General features: G+C 37.4%; 1 protein-coding gene across 1 annotated transcript; it reads left to right on the top strand.

Moving 5' to 3' along the window:
• Positions 1-154: 154 nt before the first annotated feature.
• Positions 155-19,472, top strand: PCDH10 (protocadherin 10). Its single transcript, XM_007109220.2, has 5 exons — positions 155-2,833; positions 4,450-4,508; positions 5,077-5,183; positions 13,096-13,401; positions 19,361-19,472. The coding sequence occupies exons 1-5, from the start codon at positions 215-217 to the stop codon at positions 19,399-19,401; spliced, it is 3,132 nt and encodes a 1,043-aa protein (XP_007109282.2). The 5' UTR covers positions 155-214; the 3' UTR covers positions 19,402-19,472.
• The last annotated feature ends 1,957 nt before the right edge of the window (positions 19,473-21,429 follow it).

The raw sequence follows: 21,429 nt of genomic DNA on the forward strand, positions 1-21,429 counted from the left end.
AAAATTAGGCTGAACTGGGGGAAACCCTAAAATGAAGCAAAAGGAATTAGATTTTTAAGGACAGAAAGCCACAAGACACCCCCCCCCACACACACACACACAGCGCACTTTTATTTGTATTTTTTATTTGAGATTTTTTTTTTTTTTCGTGGTAGCTGGGGAGGTGATTGGGTGGCTGACTGGCTGCGGGAAGCTGCTTCCTTTCCCTTTGGAGATGATTGTGCTATTATTCTTCGCCTTGCTCTGGATGGTGGAAGGAGTCTTTTCCCAGCTTCACTACACGGTTCAGGAGGAGCAGGGACATGGCACTTTCGTGGGGAATATCGCTGAAGATCTGGGCTTGGACATTACAAAACTTTCGGCTCGCGGGTTTCAAACGGCGCCCAACTCTCGGACCCCTTACTTGGACCTCAACCTGGAGACCGGGGTGTTGTACGTGAATGAGAAGATTGACCGCGAGCAAATCTGCAGGCAGAGCCCCTCCTGCGTCCTGCACCTGGAGGTCTTCCTGGAAAACCCCCTGGAGCTGTTCCGGGTGGAGATCGAGGTGTTGGACATCAATGACAACCCCCCCTCCTTCCCGGAGCCGGACCTGACCGTGGAGATCTCTGAGAGCGCCACGCCGGGCACCCGCTTCCCCTTGGAGAGCGCATTCGACCCAGACGTGGGCACCAACTCCTTGCGCGACTACGAGATCACCCCCAACAGCTACTTCTCCCTGGACGTGCAGACCCAGGGGGATGGCAACCGATTCGCCGAGCTGGTGCTGGAGAAGCCGCTGGACCGGGAGCAGCAAGCGGTGCACCGCTACGTGCTGACCGCGGTGGACGGGGGAGGAGGGGGGGGAGGGGAAGGAGGAGGCGGCGGCGCGGGAGGGGGCCTGCTCCCCCAGCAGCAGCGCACCGGCACGGCCCTACTCACCATCCGAGTGCTGGACTCCAACGACAATGTGCCCGCCTTCGACCAACCCGTCTACACTGTGTCCCTCCCAGAGAACTCGCCGCCGGGCACGCTCGTGATCCAGCTTAACGCCACAGACCCAGATGAGGGCCAGAATGGCGAGGTCGTGTACTCCTTCAGCAGCCACATTTCGCCCCGGGCGCGGGAGCTCTTCGGACTCTCCCCTCGCACTGGCCGACTGGAGGTGAGCGGCGAGCTGGACTACGAAGAGAGCCCGGTGTACCAAGTGTACGTGCAAGCCAAGGACCTGGGCCCCAACGCCGTGCCCGCGCACTGCAAGGTGATCGTGAGAGTGCTGGATGCGAACGACAACGCGCCGGAGATCAGCTTCAGCACCGTGAAGGAGGCGGTGAGCGAGGGCGCGGCGCCCGGCACGGTGGTGGCCTTGTTCAGCGTGACCGACCGCGACTCGGAGGAGAACGGGCAGGTGCAGTGCGAGCTGCTGGGGGATGTGCCGTTCCGCCTCAAGTCTTCCTTCAAAAACTACTATACCATCGTGACCGAGGCCCCTCTGGACCGAGAGGCGGGGGACTCCTACACCCTGACCGTGGTGGCTCGGGACCGGGGCGAGCCCGCGCTCTCCACCAGTAAGTCGATCCAGGTGCAAGTGTCCGATGTGAACGACAACGCACCGCGATTCAGCCAGCCGGTCTACGACGTGTATGTGACCGAAAACAATGTGCCGGGCGCCTACATCTACGCGGTGAGCGCCACCGACCGTGACGAGGGCGCCAACGCCCAGCTAGCCTACTCTATCCTCGAGTGCCAGATCCAGGGCATGAGCGTCTTCACTTACGTATCCATCAACTCCGAGAACGGCTACTTGTACGCCCTGCGCTCCTTCGACTACGAGCAGCTCAAGGACTTCAGCTTCCAGGTGGAAGCCCGGGACGCCGGCAGCCCCCAGGCGCTGGCTGGCAACGCCACTGTCAACATCCGCATCGTGGATCAGAACGACAACGCCCCTGCCATAGTGGCGCCCCTTCCGGGGCGCAACGGGACTCCGGCGCGCGAGGTGCTGCCCCGCTCGGCGGAGCCGGGTTACCTGCTGACCCGCGTAGCCGCGGTGGACGCGGACGACGGCGAGAACGCCCGGCTCACCTACAGCATTGTGCGGGGTAACGAAATGAACCTCTTCCGCATGGACTGGCGCACCGGGGAGCTCCGCACCGCGCGCCGGGTGCCGGCCAAGCGCGACCCCCAGCGGCCTTACGAGCTGGTGATCGAGGTGCGCGACCACGGGCAACCTCCCCTGTCCTCCACCGCCACCCTGGTGGTGCAGCTGGTGGATGGCGCTGTCGAGCCCCAGGGCGGGGGCGGGGGCGGGGGGTCAGGGGAGCACCAGCGCCCCAGCCGCTCCGGCGGCGGGGAGACCTCGCTGGACCTCACCCTCATCCTCATCATCGCGCTGGGCTCGGTGTCCTTCATCTTCCTGCTGGCCATGATCGTGCTTGCCGTGCGTTGCCAAAAAGAGAAGAAGCTCAACGTCTACACGTGTCTGGCCAGCGACTGCTGCCTCTGCTGCTGCTGCAGCGGTGGCGGCTCGACCTGCTGCGGCCGCCAAGCCCGGGCGCGCAAGAAGAAACTCAGCAAGTCGGACATCATGCTGGTGCAAAGCTCCAACGTACCCAGTAACCCGGCCCAAGTGCCGGTGGAGGAGTCCGGGAGCTTTGGCTCCCATCACCACAACCAGAATTACTGCTACCAGGTCTGCCTGACCCCCGAGTCCGCCAAGACCGACCTGATGTTCCTTAAACCCTGCAGCCCTTCGCGGAGTACGGACACTGAGCACAACCCTTGCGGGGCCATCGTCACCGGCTACACAGACCAGCAGCCCGACATCATCTCCAACGGAAGCATTTTGTCCAACGAGGTAAGGCTGAAGCGCCAGGACCACCATCTCTCATCTCCTCCATCCGAAAGCCTCCTCTAGCCCGGCCCTTGTATCTCTGGTGCACTGTGTATTTATTTTTAGGATATTAGCTCACTTGTATCTTTGTGGAGGCAGGAATGGGGAGTCACCGCTCCCACCCCTTCGTGTGTAACTTAAACTTCGTGTTGTCCCTAATTTTCTGCGCTCCACCCCTCCATGTTTTTCATTCCCCTCCTTTGGTGCTTTGCCACCTTGGACCTTCCCTCTTCCCTCTGGCTACTTTCCTTTAAAATCCTAAACCCCCTCTCAGTCTTTTCCCTTCTTAGAAATCTGGGGGTAAAGGGGAAAGTGCGCGCGGGGAGAGGGAAATGCTGTGGAGGGACCTTCTGGCGCTGGCAAAGGTTTTTTTTTTTTTTTTTTTCCTCTTTGCATTTGTCCCAGGCGTTAATAAAAGTTCATTGTTTTGCTTTGTTTATCGATGCTTTCAGTCGCGTGTAAAAGTAAGCTATAGATTGTTTAACTTTGCACAGTTGTCTAAACTCGAATGCATGTTTTAGTGAACGAGTTATCAGATCCTTGTCCTTTGAACTCGGGTTGCAAAAAAGCCTTCAGTTCTGCTCTGGACAGCGTTTACAGACACTCTTGAAGCCGAACGCCCACACAGTGTGAATTTGAATGAAGTTGCTGTGGCACAAACCCCTGTAAGCGTAAACTAACGAAAGGCTTAAACAATTGTTGTCTTGAGTATATCTTTTAGCTAATAATTACCTTCTTGCCACCGTTTTGGATAAATCACTGCTGTTGGCTTTCTTCATCCAAGAATTTGGCTTGTCAATTCAGATTTCTTTTTATAAGATGGAGAAGTAGCGAAGTTGAAAGGAGGGAGGGAGGGAGGGAGGGGGAGAAAGGAGTTGATTTCTGTAAAAGAAAGTTTGGACCGGAAAAGGCGTGTGGGTGCTGGAGGCGGGGAGGAGAATGCAGGGGGTGTTTGGAGCCGGAGAAGAATTGGGGCCAGGAGGGAGGGGAGGATTATGAGCTCCTTTCTTGGCAGGCTATTTCATTTATTTTGAGTCTTAGATATTATTAATTGACTTTCATGAATATTTGTACAGCTCATTTGTATCTTAAGCACATTTTGAAAATAAACAACAAAATAATTCCATAAAATATCCAAACTTTTTGCTTATTGAGCGTGCTGTTTTTCTTGTGTCAACCAGTATGCACCTAAACACTTTTTTAGGCCGCTGAAAAAGAAAGACTGCAGCATATATAACTAGGTTGACCCTATTGGAGACAATAGTTTATGAGCCCCAGGTATGAGGTCATTTGCATTCTCTCCTTAAAACACACACACACACACACACACACACACACTTAAAATTGGCCTTTTATCTCTGCATTTGTTTTTAACCTTTACTGAAAATCTAGGTTGAAGTGTCTCTGCATATCTTCTTGCCTTTACCCAGCAATCACTAGTCTGAGGTTTGAGGACAACTTAGAAATTCATAAAAATGTACACAATTACTTAAGCTAGAATTAGTTCCTAACTTCAAAAGCAGACTGTTAGTTAAACCCTTAGCATTCAAATGCTCTTGATTTATTTATTTCTTTTCTAGACTAAACACCAGCGAGCAGAGCTCAGCTATCTAGTTGACAGACCTCGCCGAGTTAACAGGTATGGACTCCTTTTTTTTTTTTTTTTTTTTCCTAGTTTGGTGTATGGACAAATTACTACCTACTAAAAGTAGGAATTAGGTATATTATTCAATATCAAAATAGAAAATGATAAAGTATTTCCAATTAGGGCAGGACATAAATACTGATTACGTTAGGTTTCCTAGACAATAAACTTTAAAAATATTGGTGTGTTTCATTTACATACAACCACTAAGTATACTTGAATATTTTGTCAGTTTACACTCCTACACTGCTTCTGATAATCTTCCTAGCTGTTCCAGGTATATACATCTATATATCTTCTGTGAAAATGATACAAACTTATGCTTAGTTCCAATCACAGAATAATGGCTAAGCTTTACATGCCCTAAGGGCTCCAACTAACTGCTAATGTTTATTTTTAGAGAGTTAGGCTTAAGGTTATGAAAACTAGCTTTAAGCACAAATAAAGCCACCTGAGATCTCTAGGCATCTGCAGCACCATCGGTGACCATGTGGTGGCAGAAGAATGTTTTCTGTGTTTCTTCACCTTTTTTATTCTAATATTCACATTTTTGTACTTCTAGTTCTGCATTCCAGGAAGCCGACATAGTAAGCTCTAAGGACAGTGGCCATGGAGACAGTGAACAGGGAGATAGTGATCACGATGCCACCAACCGCGGCCAGTCAGCTGGTAAGTGTGATCAAAGGGCAATGCTGACTTTTATAGTGTTTTTCAAAAATCAGTCCTGAAAGGATGATGTTCTAGGTAATTTTTAGTGTTAGTAAATCTACAGAAGAATGGTGCCATCCTATGTCGACAACTGTATACTCGAAGAGGATTGTAATATTTAATGTTCCTTCAGAGAATGAACGTTAGAGATGCATTGTGGAATATGTTAGACTATGAAACATTTCTTTTTTATGTAATGTTCTTTCCTGGAATTATATTGCATACAAAAGCCATAGATTTCTCACGTGGTCCAGTCCTCAGTCAATTACGATATTATTAGACTTGCTTACGGATGAGGTAACTGAAGATGAATGGAACTGGTTGACCTGCACAAGGTCACTAGAGGATGAGTAGATGATTGGGGACCTGAATCCAAATTTCTCCATTTCCAGAGCAATGCATTTTACATGTCAACGAATATTGAATGAGAGAAGGAATGGTGATTAAAATCATGAATAGGTTGAAAGCAGGATTTCCAATCCCGGGTTCTTAGGCTTCAGGACACTAGTTAACATTTGATAATGTGTATTTTCTGAAGCATCCTAGGTTTCCTCATATTTTCAATGGATCCATGTTCAAAACTTGAACTCTAAGTATATTTGTATGCGGGCTTAATGGTATTCAATGACGGGGGTTGCAATGTGATACGTATTTTTTACTTTGTTTTACTTTATCTTACTTTACTTTTTCTATATAAATTTACCCTTTAAGTTTTATAGGATCCTGATAACTCTAATTACTAATAATTAAAGAAAACACTTAAAAGAAATAAAATATGTACCTTAAAATAATGAAAACAATTTCACAAGGTTTGGGTTTTCTTTCCACTTAATTTGCATTTCAACTATGAAAGGTGCTTGTTGATTTGTTTTTTTTTTTTTTGCTTTTGCTTTTTCAACTGAGTTTTGTGTTTATCCGACACGTAAAGAAAGGCAAAGGCAAGCTAACTTTTGTAACTTCTAAAACGCCCATCATTGGACTGTCTCAAGGTCCAACTTCATTCACTTGAGCTTTATTTTGGTTAGTGATTAAGTGTAGGGTGATAGGGTTCTCACTTTCAAGGTACCATTGATCCTCGAGAGCACCCATTCCTTAACACGCTCCCTGGGCCTCTGAACGGTGCTGAGGCAGTGTGTCAAAGGGCAGTATCAGCTCCACGGTCGCCTGGCAGCAGTGGTGGCTGCAAGCCTCTCACTTGGCTTATGTGTGCTGTGTCTGAGGCTGCCTTAGCCTTGGGAAACACAGGCAGGAGGAGGGGGGAAAAAAGGCTGCTCAAGGGTCTCTTTATATTGCAGCAAGTCATTAATATGCAGACCTAATGAGACTTGAGAACTGCCAAGAATCCCCGGAGGTCCCTGCCCCTTGCGGGCCTTCACGCTAAGTGAACAGAGCATCTATTTAGTGTCTGGGAACCTGACAACAAACCAGATCTTGCCAGAAGTTTCTATTTGAGTACAAAGTCCCTTTCATTTTTGACTTATATATGACATATGATTTATTGTTATCTTTTAAAAGGTATATGTTTACAATTGCTCATTCCTATTCCTTTTTCAGAGTTTCTAATTTAATAGTCCGCCTTATAAAACTTTTGAAACAAAATGTTTAATATTAAAAAAAAAAAAAAAAGAGTATCCACTGCTGCATGTTTCCTTGGGTGCATTTTATTCCTTTCCCACTCCCCCCTACTTTGTTTTTTTAGTTTTTTGGGTTTTTTTCTGTAGCACTCCAATCTCAATGAACATTTCAATTAGTTTAGACCCCTCAGACATAATGAGCCATAATAACCTAACCGAAGAAAGAGAAATGAATAAACATCTGCAAAAAGTGTTAAATTTGGAACATGGATGGGAATACATTCTTAGCAGTGCCCCTTCCCACTAGCTCGTTTATTTCACAGGCGCTCAATGTTGCCATTTTGGTAATGTTTCTTTTAAATTATTTGAGATGTCAAAACATTGAAAGGGAATTTTAAATGCTAAATTGTGTTCGGAAAACATATTTAAAAGCAGGCAGTTTTTCTTACGAAAATGGCAAATTCTTTTTTCTATCTTTAAGTTCTTAAACATGTAAAAGTATTACAGAATTAACAATCTACTTCATTAGCAGTTACAGAGCTGTCACCACATACTGGGTACAATGATAGCTGTTTTCAAATTGTAATAACACACTCGTATTAAGAAGTAATTATACCTTCGTGTGCTGAATTCAAGTCAGATTTAATATGTCTAATTTTATTGTAAAAATGATTTTGAAGTGTTTACCTTGTAAAGTATAAAACCCTAAATGCAGAGAATTAAGATGCATATACTTAATGACTTTTTCCTGTCCATTCTTTGTTGTGTACTATAAACTTTACACCAAGTAGCTACAGTATTTCCAAAAAGTTAAGCCTATTTCAGGTAAATAAGTACATCTGCTTTATTTCCTTCTAAAACCAGGTATTGATGATCTTCCAATTTTGCAATATTTAGAGAATATTCTTCATAGCACATATATTTCCAGGTTTAGAATATGAAAAACTTTTGTGCTAATAAGCAGATCCCACTGAGCTAGGTTATAAAGGGGGAAAGTTAGACTATCAAGGAAAAACAGCACTGAAAAGAAATAGATTCTGAATTCTTTAGTTTGTACCTCATTTCATATTACATTATATACACTGTTTAGCTTAGTGCTTCACCTGTTTAAACTTCCTAAGTTTTTATTTATTCCCACTTTCTTTTTCTATGTTAACATTAGCTTGTATTTATTTATTTGGATATTCCTTCTATTTATTCTTCTATGAATAGTTTTCCTTTTTGTTCTTTCTCCTCCCTCCCCCCCCTTGCTTTTCTCCTTTCTAAGCCATTTGCAGTCACCAATCTTGTTCATAGAAGGGCTTTAAACACGGAGGCAGCTGCACAGAGAATCACATAAGCTTTTTCAGTTTTCCACTGCACCTGGCTCCATGTGTGAAATTCTTCGGCTTGACCACCGCTCTGTGGCACTTACTTTCTATAGCCTTGTCAAGGTGCTTTCCGTTTTTTTCAGTGCACTATTGATGTATTGGTTAGATATGGCAGAAGTCCAAGGAGATGTGGTAAACGCTTACATAAACCATCACAAGGGGAGAAACTGATTAATCACAGCTTAAATAGCCAAAAAAAAAGATTAAAAAAAATAAAATGAACTTAAAACCAATATATTTTCAATTTTATAATACCATTAGATTAAAAGATAGAATTTTTGTCTAATTTAAATACTGATACAACATTTTTAGTTGTATGTTCTTAAACATTTTAATATTATTGGAGGTAGATCTAAGGCAATCTATTTAATTGTGAGAAATTTTTTTCCATTTATGAAATACAATGTGTGTACTAGGATTAATTATGAATTTATTTTTAATAATTGTGCCTTCTTAAAATATGTATTGAAGAAGAAAACCCTAGTAAGCGATGATTCAGTTAATGTTACTTGTTATATTTACCTGAAATTTTTCAAATTTCTCTTCTTGTAAATTTTTCTTTTAGTTGTAAGGGAACTTAGCTTCTAAATGTGTCAATTTCTTAACTAATTATCATGAGATTTATACATGACATATGGTCAAAACTTGGCTATAAATTTAAAAAATTAAGTGAATCGTATTATTGGTATTTTCATACTAGTAGATAAAAGTATATCATGAAATGCATTAAGCCACTGCACTACTACTACAATGTCAATAAGAGAATTCTTGGTTTATCATAAAACACAAATTTCCCTTTCCTGACTCCAGTAAGAACTTAGATACTGGCAATTAGTTTCTGGCTTTATAAATAAAGTGAATTCATACCATTGCCTGAATAAGCAAAAACTTTCTGTTAAGGTTTCTGGTGAAAATGTGAGCTACAACTTGATAATGAGGAGACATTTACAATTGGAAAAAATATAAGACAAATGTTAAGAGAAAACGGAGAAAAATATAAACATTTTGAAAGATAAGTAAGGAGAAAATTTTGATGTGCATGTTTTGATATTTTTCACGGGTGAATTATGTTGTTAAATCTCTGCTCTCAAACCAAATTTTCCTAAAAATTATAGCAATTTTTATGGTTAGAGTTAATATCTCTAATTTCTCCAGTGTTAAATAATTAAAGGAAGGCTTGAAATTTCCTCCAAAAATTGTGTTGATTTTTTTAAATTATTTATCATATTTGGAAAAAAAAACATTTTTTCTGAAGGCTTGGTACGTGAGAGAGAAATGCGCATGTAATTTTATAGTATTACATTCATCAGAAAACAGCACAAATTGAATACAGATACATTTTTGGAATCCCTTTGTTCTCAGTGGTAATATCACTGCCTCTGACTGTAAGGCATCAAGTTACTTGCCAGTTAAAAAAGATGTATTTTAAAATTTGTTGGAATATATCTTTGCATAACAGGCAGTCTATCACTTCAGCTGTCATGCCTTGTAGAACAGACATTTCTGAGAAGTGGAAAAAAATAAATAACTAGGATAAGAAATTGTAAATAAAATATGTATGTTGAAATGTTTCTTAGGAATTACCAAAACTTCAAAACTCAGGCTTGGCCTGTATTTGTCTGCTATACAAATCCCACAGGTTCTAAAGTAAGGGCATTTGAACAAGAAGAAAAAAAAAAAAAAAGAAGTTAAACTTATTTTCTCTTGGGACTTCAATTTGAGCTGTTAAAAAATTCTGAAAGCAATGTGAAAGGTACGCATTTTTATATGTCCCGTGTACTGAAATAACTGACATTCCTGTCCTTTGTGCAGTCATTTACCACCACACAACTTAAATATGCCTCTGCTTATCTGGTCATCACAATAATATATGTAATGGGATTAGTGATATATGAAAAAAGGTAAAATAATTTTAGTCAATGGCTCCCTAAGGTGAGGACCAGTAAATGGGCAAGATGTATTTGGTTCTCAAACTATATATCTAAGACAAATGAAAAATAACATTTTCAGCGAATGTTTCTAAAACTTATTTGAAATTTATTGATGTACTATTTATATGATTTTAAAAAATTGTTTCTGTGTCTGATATTTTCCTCGTGAGAAATTAGTATACTTGTTTTATCAGTAAAACTGGTGAAACATCTACATGCAGAATGTGTGCCGTATTCCCTTTCCTTGTAGTTATATAAAGCTGTGTTAGCGCTGTGGGGATCCCACTTTAAAAAGAGTAGCTCATAAATTTATTAAGAACATTATTTACAAGTGTTGTTCCCCTTTCAGGCAAGTAAGAGTGTTCTTCCAACAGAAAACTTTATCATATTCCTCACTTTTCTTCTTATGCACGTGATATGTTTTGTTGTACAGGTTCTCAATTCATGAGAACTTTACTTCATCATCTAAGGGAATTTTAACTAGCTTCTAATAAGTCAAAGAGGCAGAAAAACGTATACTTCCAGAGAAGAAAATGGGCACGATTGAATATAAACTACCCATAAATACAAATTCTACTAAAAGTACCCTCTAACATAGGCAAACATCTTAATGATAATGTTGAGAGACTAGATTATTAAAATTTTTCTCTGTGATTATCATTTTCACAATTATAAGAATACTTGGGTACGGTGCTCAAACAGATGTGAAAGATTGTTAATGGTCTCATGAGGTATATTTGAAAGGGTTTGATCAGTTACGTGATGAAAAACTGTATTAATATCAAATTTTGCATTAGTACCTATCTTTATCAGGATCCAATAAAACAATTCTATCTTAAAATTTGAATTTTTTTCATCAACTTCAAATTTAATGACGAATTTTTTTTTAAAATATATAATTGCTCATAATTTACTATTAGTGGTAGTTCCACCTATCAAAAAGGCCTTTTAGGGCTTCCCTGGTGGCGCAGCGGTTGAGAGTCCGCCTGCCGATGCAGGGGACGCGGGTTCGTGCCCCGGTCCGGGAGGATCCCACGTGCCGCGGAGCGGCTGGGCCCGTGAGCCACGGCGGCTGAGCCTGCGCGTCCGGAGCCTGTGCTCCGCAACGGGAGAGGCCACAAGGCCTTTTATTCCTTATCACACTATAAATCGGGAGCATTTAGAGTACAGTGCCTCAAAAAGAGATGTCTCTGGTTCTATAGCTTCTACCTAGCTCGTATGTCAGTGTGCATCAGGGATAGTCTCCTTCCCTTCCTCTTTTTTTTTTTTTTTTAATACCTATCTCCTTACAGGAATGGGATAACTGAACTTCCCTGGTGTCTAGAGAAAAATTGACATGTTTTACATGCTGTTCTTAGTCTGATTCCTTATCTCGGCTTCAGCTCATGTTTACCTTCCTCAACAGTTCACCGATCAGTAATTTACTTCCAGGCTTATGCATCAATTATCAATGGAACGTTAGAATTGAAGCCAGACTTAGCATTATACATAGTTTAATTCAAAATTAAAAAGTCATTATAAAGTGAGATTAATATATGATAAGAAGCTTGGTGTTATTTCTTAAAACATAATATACGTAGTTAACTGTTCTTAACTCCAAAATACCTGAGGATAATCTGGAGGGTTAATAATTGTGAAAAACTGATTTCTTTATATTATATAGAGAGATGTTAAAATATACACACAGAAAAGTAAATTAGTACTAGGAGAACACCGTTAGGAATTTGCAAACTAACACTTGCTCAAGAGCTCAAATCACTCATAACATTTAAAGAAAAAAAAAATCAAGCGTGTTCTTGACATAAATATTACTCTGTTGGTCACAAAAATAATCCCTAGTTTTTCCACACCAGGCATTTCATGCGTTTGAGAGTTTCTGACGTACGGACTAATCACACTTTGGTTATTTCAAATTGATCCTGTTTTTAAACATATTTAATAAATGCGCTGCTCTGTTTAGAAACACGTTAAAATGCGATTTTGTTTACGTACTTATTTTTTCACCTACTGCTAGTTATCAAAATGAATAACAAATAGTATTCTATAGTGCCCCCAAATTGTTATGTTTTCTTAAGAAAGTGAGTGAGCTTTCCTGAGTCATAAATAACGTGTTTAATATTCTTGTCAATCTATGGGAGACAACGAAACTTGAAGATGTCGTTTGAAATCTTGGTATTCTATCTAGGATTAGTAAGCAAACAGTTCTGTGTTGTCTAGGACAAGTGTTTTCCAATATAGAACAAGTAATAAAGTATTCGTCAATAGCATCTGCAGCTGACTCACACTGCACTTGTTACCTTGGTTTCACTAATTACAGTCATTTGTTCTGGGCGTGTCTAAGGTGGTGAATGATAAGTGGTTTGTAGTAATATGGACTATCAGAGTGTCACTGAAAAATAACTTTCAGGAAGTCATATTCTAGGAACCTAAGAAAGCATGCTCTTGGCCGCTCACGAAATCTTATTTTATTCTTGTTATTTACTGATGTGTCAGTATGTATGCCATGTTTCTGTTGAATTTCACTTTTTATTTCATGTCCAGATTTTATCATCTAAATGTCATCATTAGTACTTCCCATATTTCTTCCATTTTTGTCTCTAAGGAAAAAAACTATCTGATGACTTAACGTCATTAGAGATTATGGATAACGAAGGCTTTCCACCTCGGTTTTTTCTGTTACGAACTTCACGAGAGGTTTTTTAAAATATTCATTCTCACTATTTTCTAGTTATTTAAATAATTTAGAGCCAACATTTCCCCCCCCCCCCGATATCCTGAGTGGTTTAGAAATATCTATCTCAGAGGCCTCTTGGTCAAGAGTCTTACCCTTTATAAAATAACGTAAAGCGATTTTTGGCTCCTGTCAGGTTAAAACAAGAAAAATTTGTTAAGATACCTTCACCCACTGCTCTTTACGCTGCCTGTAACTTTTCACTTCTAAGTAGCTGGTCATGTTGGTGAAGGCTCCCTCCATAGCTTCTGTGTTTTCTGCTCTCAGGTATGGATCTCTTCTCCAACTGCACCGAGGAATGTAAAGCCCTGGGCCACTCAGATCGGTGCTGGATGCCTTCATTTGTCCCTTCTGATGGACGCCAGGCTGCTGATTATCGCAGCAATCTGCATGTTCCTGGCATGGACTCTGTTCCAGACACTGAGGTGTTTGAAACTCCAGAAGCCCAGCCTGGGGCGGAGAGGTCCTTCTCCACCTTCGGCAAAGAGAAGGCCCTTCACAGCACCCTGGAGAGGAAGGAGCTGGATGGACTGCTGTCTAATACACGAGCGCCTTACAAACCACCATATTTGAGTAAGTATTCCGTAAAAGGCTGTAGCAAAGTATTCCCTTTCAGGAAATAAAGTTCAACATGCCATTCTTCTTAGTAAAAATAGAGTTCAGGTTATTTCCAGAAACAAGGATAAAAGTGACTCTTGGATGCAGACAGCACTTTACAATCGAAAAATGGATATACTTAGCAAGAAGACAAATTCCTGGGCTAGGACATGGTTGTTGGTAACAATCAAAGATAATTTTTCATGTTGTTGAAAACATTTTTCAAATGACCTTCCTATTTCCTTTGAATACTGCTCACCTGCTGACTTGATTTCCATGTGTTTTGAAGGGCTTAATTAAGGTGGAAAAACATCTCTTCCCAGTTAAAGTCACCGAGAGATCTCGTTTTCTTATTGATTACCAGCATTATCACTTAATCATCCTTTTCCCACAATGACATTAAACATGTTAGGCTAAATTCAGAAATCATCGCAGCCATCAGTTTGATCATTCTATGTGATTTAGTAATATGTTGGCATGGATACACGTTGCTTATCAGAATCAGAGGAACAGCATGATGAAAGCATATCAACACAGCAATATTATTCATTTATTTAAAGTAGTAGGTTCTTCTAACATTGAGACATTGATAATTGTAGTCAGCTCTTTCGATATTGGGACCATAGTCTCGATGTGGATAATTTTATACAACCACTCTGAAAAACAAAAATGCTTTGAGATTCTTTAGTATATATTTATTAAAGTAGCCTAAAGTCAAATTTTAATAAATAAGGACTATGATTCAGTCTTTGCCCCTCAAACTAAATTCTGGATTTAAAATTTTATTCATTCTTTCTGGATTTAAAGTTTTACTTATTATCAAAAACCAAGCTTTTCCAAATTTTACACAACATATTCTCACTAGTGTTTCACTTAAAGTAAGAATATACATTTAGAAGTACATTATCAATAATTTCAAGGTAAAAATTCAAAGGGCATATGATTCAGAGTAATTCAAATTTGTATTTCTGAATAAATACAAATATTTCCTGTTAGCGCATATTAACTGGTAAGTCTACATCAAATATAGTGAAAAATCAGTTCAACCTCTTTAACTCTTAGTGAGTACCAACCTTGATGAAATTTCACTTACATTATAGAACTGAAATTTTAAACATCTACAAATGTCTTTTCTCTACTGACTAGTTTTTCTTTTTAATTTTAAGAATCATGGTAACAATTTTTGTTGATAAAAATATTACTGCTACATATATTTTAAAGCAAATTTCTCTGCTTTTTAAGAATCTAGTATTTGATTGAGATCCCTGACTTCAGGGAGTATAAAATATGTTATCAGATATATGTGCTGCTAGAAATCAAAGAATGCATCTATTATTTTACCAAGAAAATTAAGATTTGTTTGCATATTATTCCAGATGTGTATTATAATTAATTAATTTTGAATAAAATTTCCATCTTCTGTTTTAGCCAGCTCAGCTCATACTGCTTAAAATTTAGGGTTTGGGATGAAGTGTGGCCAGGATGAAAAAGAAGCAGAAAGATAGCTATTTTGTTGTTTTTATTTATACTCTCCTCAGTTCTTCATATAACTTTAATCATGTCTGAATTTTTTTTTAACTTCTAGTGTTTAATGTCATCTTAGTCTCACACAGTTATCTTTAAAATTACTTCCTAGCTCTGATTTAATAGGCATAGTCAATTTTATGGTTAATCTCACTGTATAAGCTAAACCAAAACCCTCCATTCCTAACAATTTTGCCCCCCAAATTCACATGGTGGTAGTTGTTAATACGTGTATCATTTATCATCAGGAATGGAAATATTCTCATCTTCTAAATTGAAAAGCACGTCCCTTAAGTAATTAAAGAAGCTAAAAATTAGCACTAATTACCTTTATTTAAAATCAGAATGTTTAAATAATTATTGAGGAAGCAGTTTTTCTTTTGCTAAACATGCATTTTGTTTTTTAATTAACATAATGCACATTTTGATGTTAAGAAAAGTAACTGTATATTTAGTTATTTTTGTAAAGCCCTAAAAAAAGCCTAATGAGGCTTCCACTATCATTTATAAAATGATGACAGGGAAATGGTGATACGCTTAATAATACAAATGAGATCATTGTCTACACCCAAGAACTTTCCATTTCTACACCTCTGATTGCTAAAGTTAAACTTAAAAATTGTAAGAAAAACAACTTTTACACAAAAGTGCATGTATGCACGTTAAAAACAATGTACTTTGTGTTTCTAAAAAAATACCTATATACAATTATATTTCTTCTTTTTTTAATGTATAAGAAAAGATCCATGAGGAGTATACATAATACATTTAATGAAATGGAACTTATTTTTTTAATCAGGAGAAATTTTCAGCATATCTCTTAAACCTTGTCTCATTAGTCATGAGCTCTTTACAAGCATGCCTCCTCTTATTTTTGTCATAATGTTGTATATTGCTAATACTCTGATAAGGACCAAAGGGATACACTGAAAGTTGGAGGAAATAAATTTAAACATGTAGGATATGGTCATATAGTCAAAATATAGTGTTTAGATTTATCTTAAAATGTTAATAAATTTTAGCTTAGCTTTAACTTTGATTATTAAAGTAATAAAAAATATAAAAATACTTTGTCTTAATAAAAATCAATAATTGTTTTCAACACTTATTAAACTGAAATAAAAATATTCTGTGGAGTTTAAAAATAGTTATATTTTTCATACAGGATTCAAGAATTTCTTTAAAATTACTGAGTCTTTCAACTGACACAGTAAGTTATACATAAAACACCTAGATAGTCTGAAAAAATAAAGATCATAAAGATAATTCAAGTTCAACAATATAACTGGTAAAAGTTATAACATTAATGTAATTTAGAAAAGCCCCAAAGTTAAAACAACATGTTTAATATTGTTTTTGTAATCATTCTTGCTTATGATTTTGGTTTCACATTTGGAACATTATCTCTTCAGATTTTTTTGTCTGGAAACAAGCATATCTTTCCGTTTAAATCAGCCTAAACAATACAGTACTAAAGGTATGAGGATTTGTTATTTGGAAACCTGTTGATTTCTTGTCAAAAGCTTAGTCATTCCCTAAGAATTGAAGACAATCGTAAGATAAATGGCCAATGAAATTTCATCTAAAATGTATGTGAGATGCCGCGAAGCGGCTGGGCCCGTGAGCCATGGCCGCTGAGCCTGCGCGTCCGGAGCCCGTGCTCCGCGACGGGAGAGGCCGCGACAGAGGGAGGCCCGCGTACCACAAAAAAAATAAAAAATAAAAAAAATAAAAATAAAAATAAATAAATAAATAAATAAAAAATAAAAAAAATAAATAATAAAATGTATGTGAGAAATCTTTCTTTCATTCGTTTAAAGGGTCATACAATAATAAATTATATTGAATAAAGTGAAAAAAACCTACGTGGACATCATGATTTTTAAATCCTAAATCCATGAAATTTTCTACAATCATAGGACTGTAGGAAACCATTTATTGAAAAGTGTTACAATTGATTCTGCTTTCATAGCGTACAACGTTTAGACTAGTCCAGGCGTGTCAAAAAATCAGCTGGCTCCTGACCTAACTTTGTTTTTGCCTACTTTTGAGCCCTTTTGAAATTTCAACCCAACTCATACGTATCATAACGTAAGAAAAGATGTCAGAACTTTGAAACATTGCATTCAAAATGCTGCTGACACTCTAGACAGACTTCTTTTCAGTAACCCTCATTTTAGGAACATTCTTTTTGGCACCTATATTATTTCTACCTAACACTTCAAGTCTTTACTTGTTTGAAATCGTGGAGTGTGTTTTGTTGCGTCACACCTCTTCCAATTCCTTCATTATCTTAGTCGGCCCTCTGAGTTTTCATAATTTGTTGAAGTCAAGATAGTATAGGAGCATATACAGTATTCAAAATAAGATGACTTTTCTTACTGGGTCAGATTACCCTCATACTTATGTACCCCTGTGTAGTGTTTTCTCTGGAATTTGTATATTCCTCTAATGTCATAAGCATGGCATCACTTTATCAAATATTAAATTCCACAGAAAGTATTTTTATAGGTGGCCTTTTAACATTTTTGTCTGTTAAGTCCATATGTTACTAAATGAATGGACATCTTTTTCAGTATTTTTTCCTTTTTTAATAGATATGTTTGTTTCTGCTCACTTTTTCTCCAAGTTGTGCTACTTTTTTAAAAAAAATAATATCCTATTTCTGAGATTTTTGTTCTCTCACTTGTCTTTATAAGAATACCTCTAGATTTGTGAGTCTAACTAATTTTCTTACTTTTTTAGTTTATCTCTTTGTGACAAATCTCCGGTTTTTGAATCACACCAGTATTTCTATTTTTCCATTAAATTCTTTTATTCTGTAATTATGAATTAATCTCTCATAATCAAAATAGTTTACTCACATCAACTCTGTGAGCAAGAAACAAATGACAACTCAGGATCAGAAAAAAACCTGACCCCAGTTCATATTCTCCATATACCTACTGTTAGAATTAAACGTTCACTGAATTTTACAATATTTCACTTCTTTGAAAAATGGTAATCTATTCACAATTTATGTGATTACTCCAGTTAACTGGTGCAGAAGCTGACTGGAACCTTTGTATACTCTAGATAAATGAGATATCATAAGACTATCTTGTTTCTTCTCCTTTAGTTGTTGAGCAATGGTCTTCCTCAACTAATAGGATTTAAATGAAAGCTATAAAAATCTTTCTGAGGTGCAGATATGAAACAGAACTGTTCATTTTACATCTATACATCTGGCAACTTCTGTAGGCAATTTGTGTTTTACTTATTCCGACAGCAGTGCTTCTCTGTGACTTATCACATATCATTTAAAATTTGTGCCTTTGGGTGCCTTGAAACTAGTTAATATCCAATACTCTCTTGGCATATTTAGACTCATTACCCAGCCATGCATATTTTAAACGCAAAATAATTATGTGATAGAAAATGAATTAATGGACGAATGGGTGTTTTTAAAGCACCCAAACTTTCTTTAATGCTGTCATCATACTTTAATTTACACACATGTGTACACACAGTTTTTGATATCTCTAGGCAAACTCTCTTCTTTTCTTCCAATTAAAAAAACATGTTTTAAATTAGTTGTATTTCTCTCTAGATAGTACCTACAAGGTTTTATTAGGGAAGATAGATGTTGAACTCATTCAAATACACCTAACCAAGATGTTTTGTGAAATATGATGGTGTTTTTCAGTACTTTAAGATTTTAAACTTTTTTTTTTTTTTTTTTTTTTTTGCGGTACGCGGGCCTGTCAGTGTCGTGGCCTCTCCCGTTTTCCTAGTGCTTACATCCAAACATACATCTCAGAAAGTGGAAATCAGACTTTTCAATAAAAAAATCACCACTAAGTGAAAGTTAATGAAAATCGGCAGGCGGACTCTCAACCACTGCGCCACCAGGGAAGCCCCTAAACTTCTTTTGATTTATTCAAGGCACTTACTTCATATTCTAAGGGGGAATTAAATTTGTTTTTAATTTCTTAACTCTCTTAGAATATTAAGTGCCCCCCTTTCTTACCAGGTCTGTAAAACAGTCTTTTACATGTTTTATTTACTAATAAAGCTTTCATACTTTAGTTCTCATCCTTCACATTTTTATAAAGCTAATATATATATATACATATACACATTTTCTTCGTTATGGTCACTTGTATTTCTTATTTAGTTCCCAGGTAGGAGTTATTTATTTGCATGTTATTAATTACATTTTTGAGTTCATGGATACATGGTTAAATAAAACATTTAAGGTCATATAGAGAAGACAATTGGTTAAAGTAATTTATATCTTTTTCAGTGTTTTACACTGCTTAGTAAATGATTCTTCATCTACATAAAGCAGTTTATTTTGTGCACACTTTGCATTTTATTGAATTAGCATTTAGCATATTAATATATTTATATACCTCATTTTATATTACAGATCATTTCCATCCTCTTTCTTATTTTGTACATTGGAAGTAAAGCCATATAAGCGTTGTGCATCATGTGAGTCTAACAAAGGAAGATTATCAATTAAAATATAAATAGAATTATTCAGTGAAAAGGAATATCTACTTGGGAATTTTTCCTGCCTCATCATACTGAAGATTTTTGGGTCAAAATTTAAATGCATTAAATTATAAAGATATTGTAAATAAGTCTGGAATATACAAATTCAATTGCTTATAAATATTATTAAACATTGTTCAATACTCAACGTGCCAGACTTTTTTTGAGTGAGTCTGCGTCTTCTGAAATCCTTTTAATAGGAATTAGTATCATTTAGACAATATAGCTTGGAAACTGTTTTGGACTATAAGGTTCATTGTTCAAGATTAAATAATACTACTGAATCAGGACTAAACTCAGCACAATGTGAGTCCATTTAATGTTTACTAAATTATAACAAAAATCTTGGAAGTTTTATATCTAGGTCTAATAAGACTCCCTAATTACTGTGTTAGTGATTTCTAATTAACTACATCAGTTTAGGCGGGGACAGTGTAGAAGATTTGAAAGATTGAACCCCAAAATATAATTACATCCAAAAGGACATGGATAAAAACAAACTGTAAGCTGGAAAATTTACAGATAAAAATCAGGATTTTATTTCTGATTTTTTAATTGTTACAGTATATGACACTATATTTATACATTATGTCTAGGCACTTAACCATATTCTTTTTCCTAGAGATATATTTCTTTTAACTGTAGGGATTGAAAAGATTATATGTGAAATTTATTTCAATAAAATTTTTATAACCTGTACTTTTAAGTGTTGTCTAAATTATCAAAGATAGTTTTTAAATCATTGAGTTCAACAAGTGATTATAAGTATATTTTCTGTGTTCTATTTTAATGATTCTGTTGTATGGATTCAGTTGTGCATATATGCAACCCATAGAGAAGCACTATGTTTTTAATTTAGTTTAATTTTTAATCATATCTATCAATTACCAAAGAAAGAGCAGACAGAGATCATGCTTAACATAAGAGTAAATTTATTTAACTAACGGCTACTTCATTATCGGAAGCTGTTAACATGAGAATATGGTGCTTTTTGAGAAGCAGATAAGTGATACAATCAATTTTGGTTGTTCGTTTATTTTGGGGGGTCCTGGTTGTACCTTTTGAGGACGAGTTCATATTGCATAATATAACACAATTAACCATGACACTGTAGAGGAAATAGATTTCTGTATTATGAGGAAGACATTGTTTTTACTGCTTGTAAAAATGTAATCAGTAGGGCTTTTTCTCCCTCTTTTAATGTTGGTGTTAGCTGGACTCCTCCACAAGATTCTAATATTACTTGTGTTGGATATTTAATTGTATATTTTACACAAACTGGAAAGTTGACATTAGTTTGTCATCAAGTGTTCCAAGATTCATATTTATGCCAATAACTATGTTTCAGCTGAAAATTGGATAATTACTACATTATTCCATAAAAAGCATATCTGTAAATGTTTTTGTCAAAATAAGTGTTTGGAAAAATAAAAAAGTCCTAAGCCAAGAGGTAATACATAAATAAAATCAATATCAAACATATATTTCCTGGGTTAAATTTTGAATCACCCTGGATAAAGAAATAGCCAGGGCAGAAAGCTTCTCTCATACCTAACTAAACCTCACTGGGCTTTGTCTCAAAGGGCAACATATTGATAAAATTTTCTGAGTCAAAAATGGCAACAGTAGATGAAGTAAATGTAATAAGTTGTCTTGATGATGTACACCTGCTGGTGTGTTTAAAATGAAATACTTCACATGTAGGTTTAATCAAAATGGTGGTGGGAGTAATAGGTCCATAGATATGAGAGTTAATGTTATAGTTTGACAGTTGCTATCATTTTATTCTTAAAAAAATATATAGAAAACCTTGAAACTGACCTGTAAAATTAGTATAAAATTATTGTACCTTTTTCTTTCACTATTAATAAATCTGATGCCAGAACCAATCCCTTGGTAGTCACTAGTAGTGTGGTTTTAAGGTTTACTTCCCATAGAATT

This window comes from Physeter macrocephalus, chromosome 7 (genome assembly GCF_002837175.3).
Source record: "Physeter macrocephalus isolate SW-GA chromosome 7, ASM283717v5, whole genome shotgun sequence".
NCBI classification, from domain to species: Eukaryota; Metazoa; Chordata; class Mammalia; order Artiodactyla; family Physeteridae; genus Physeter; species Physeter macrocephalus.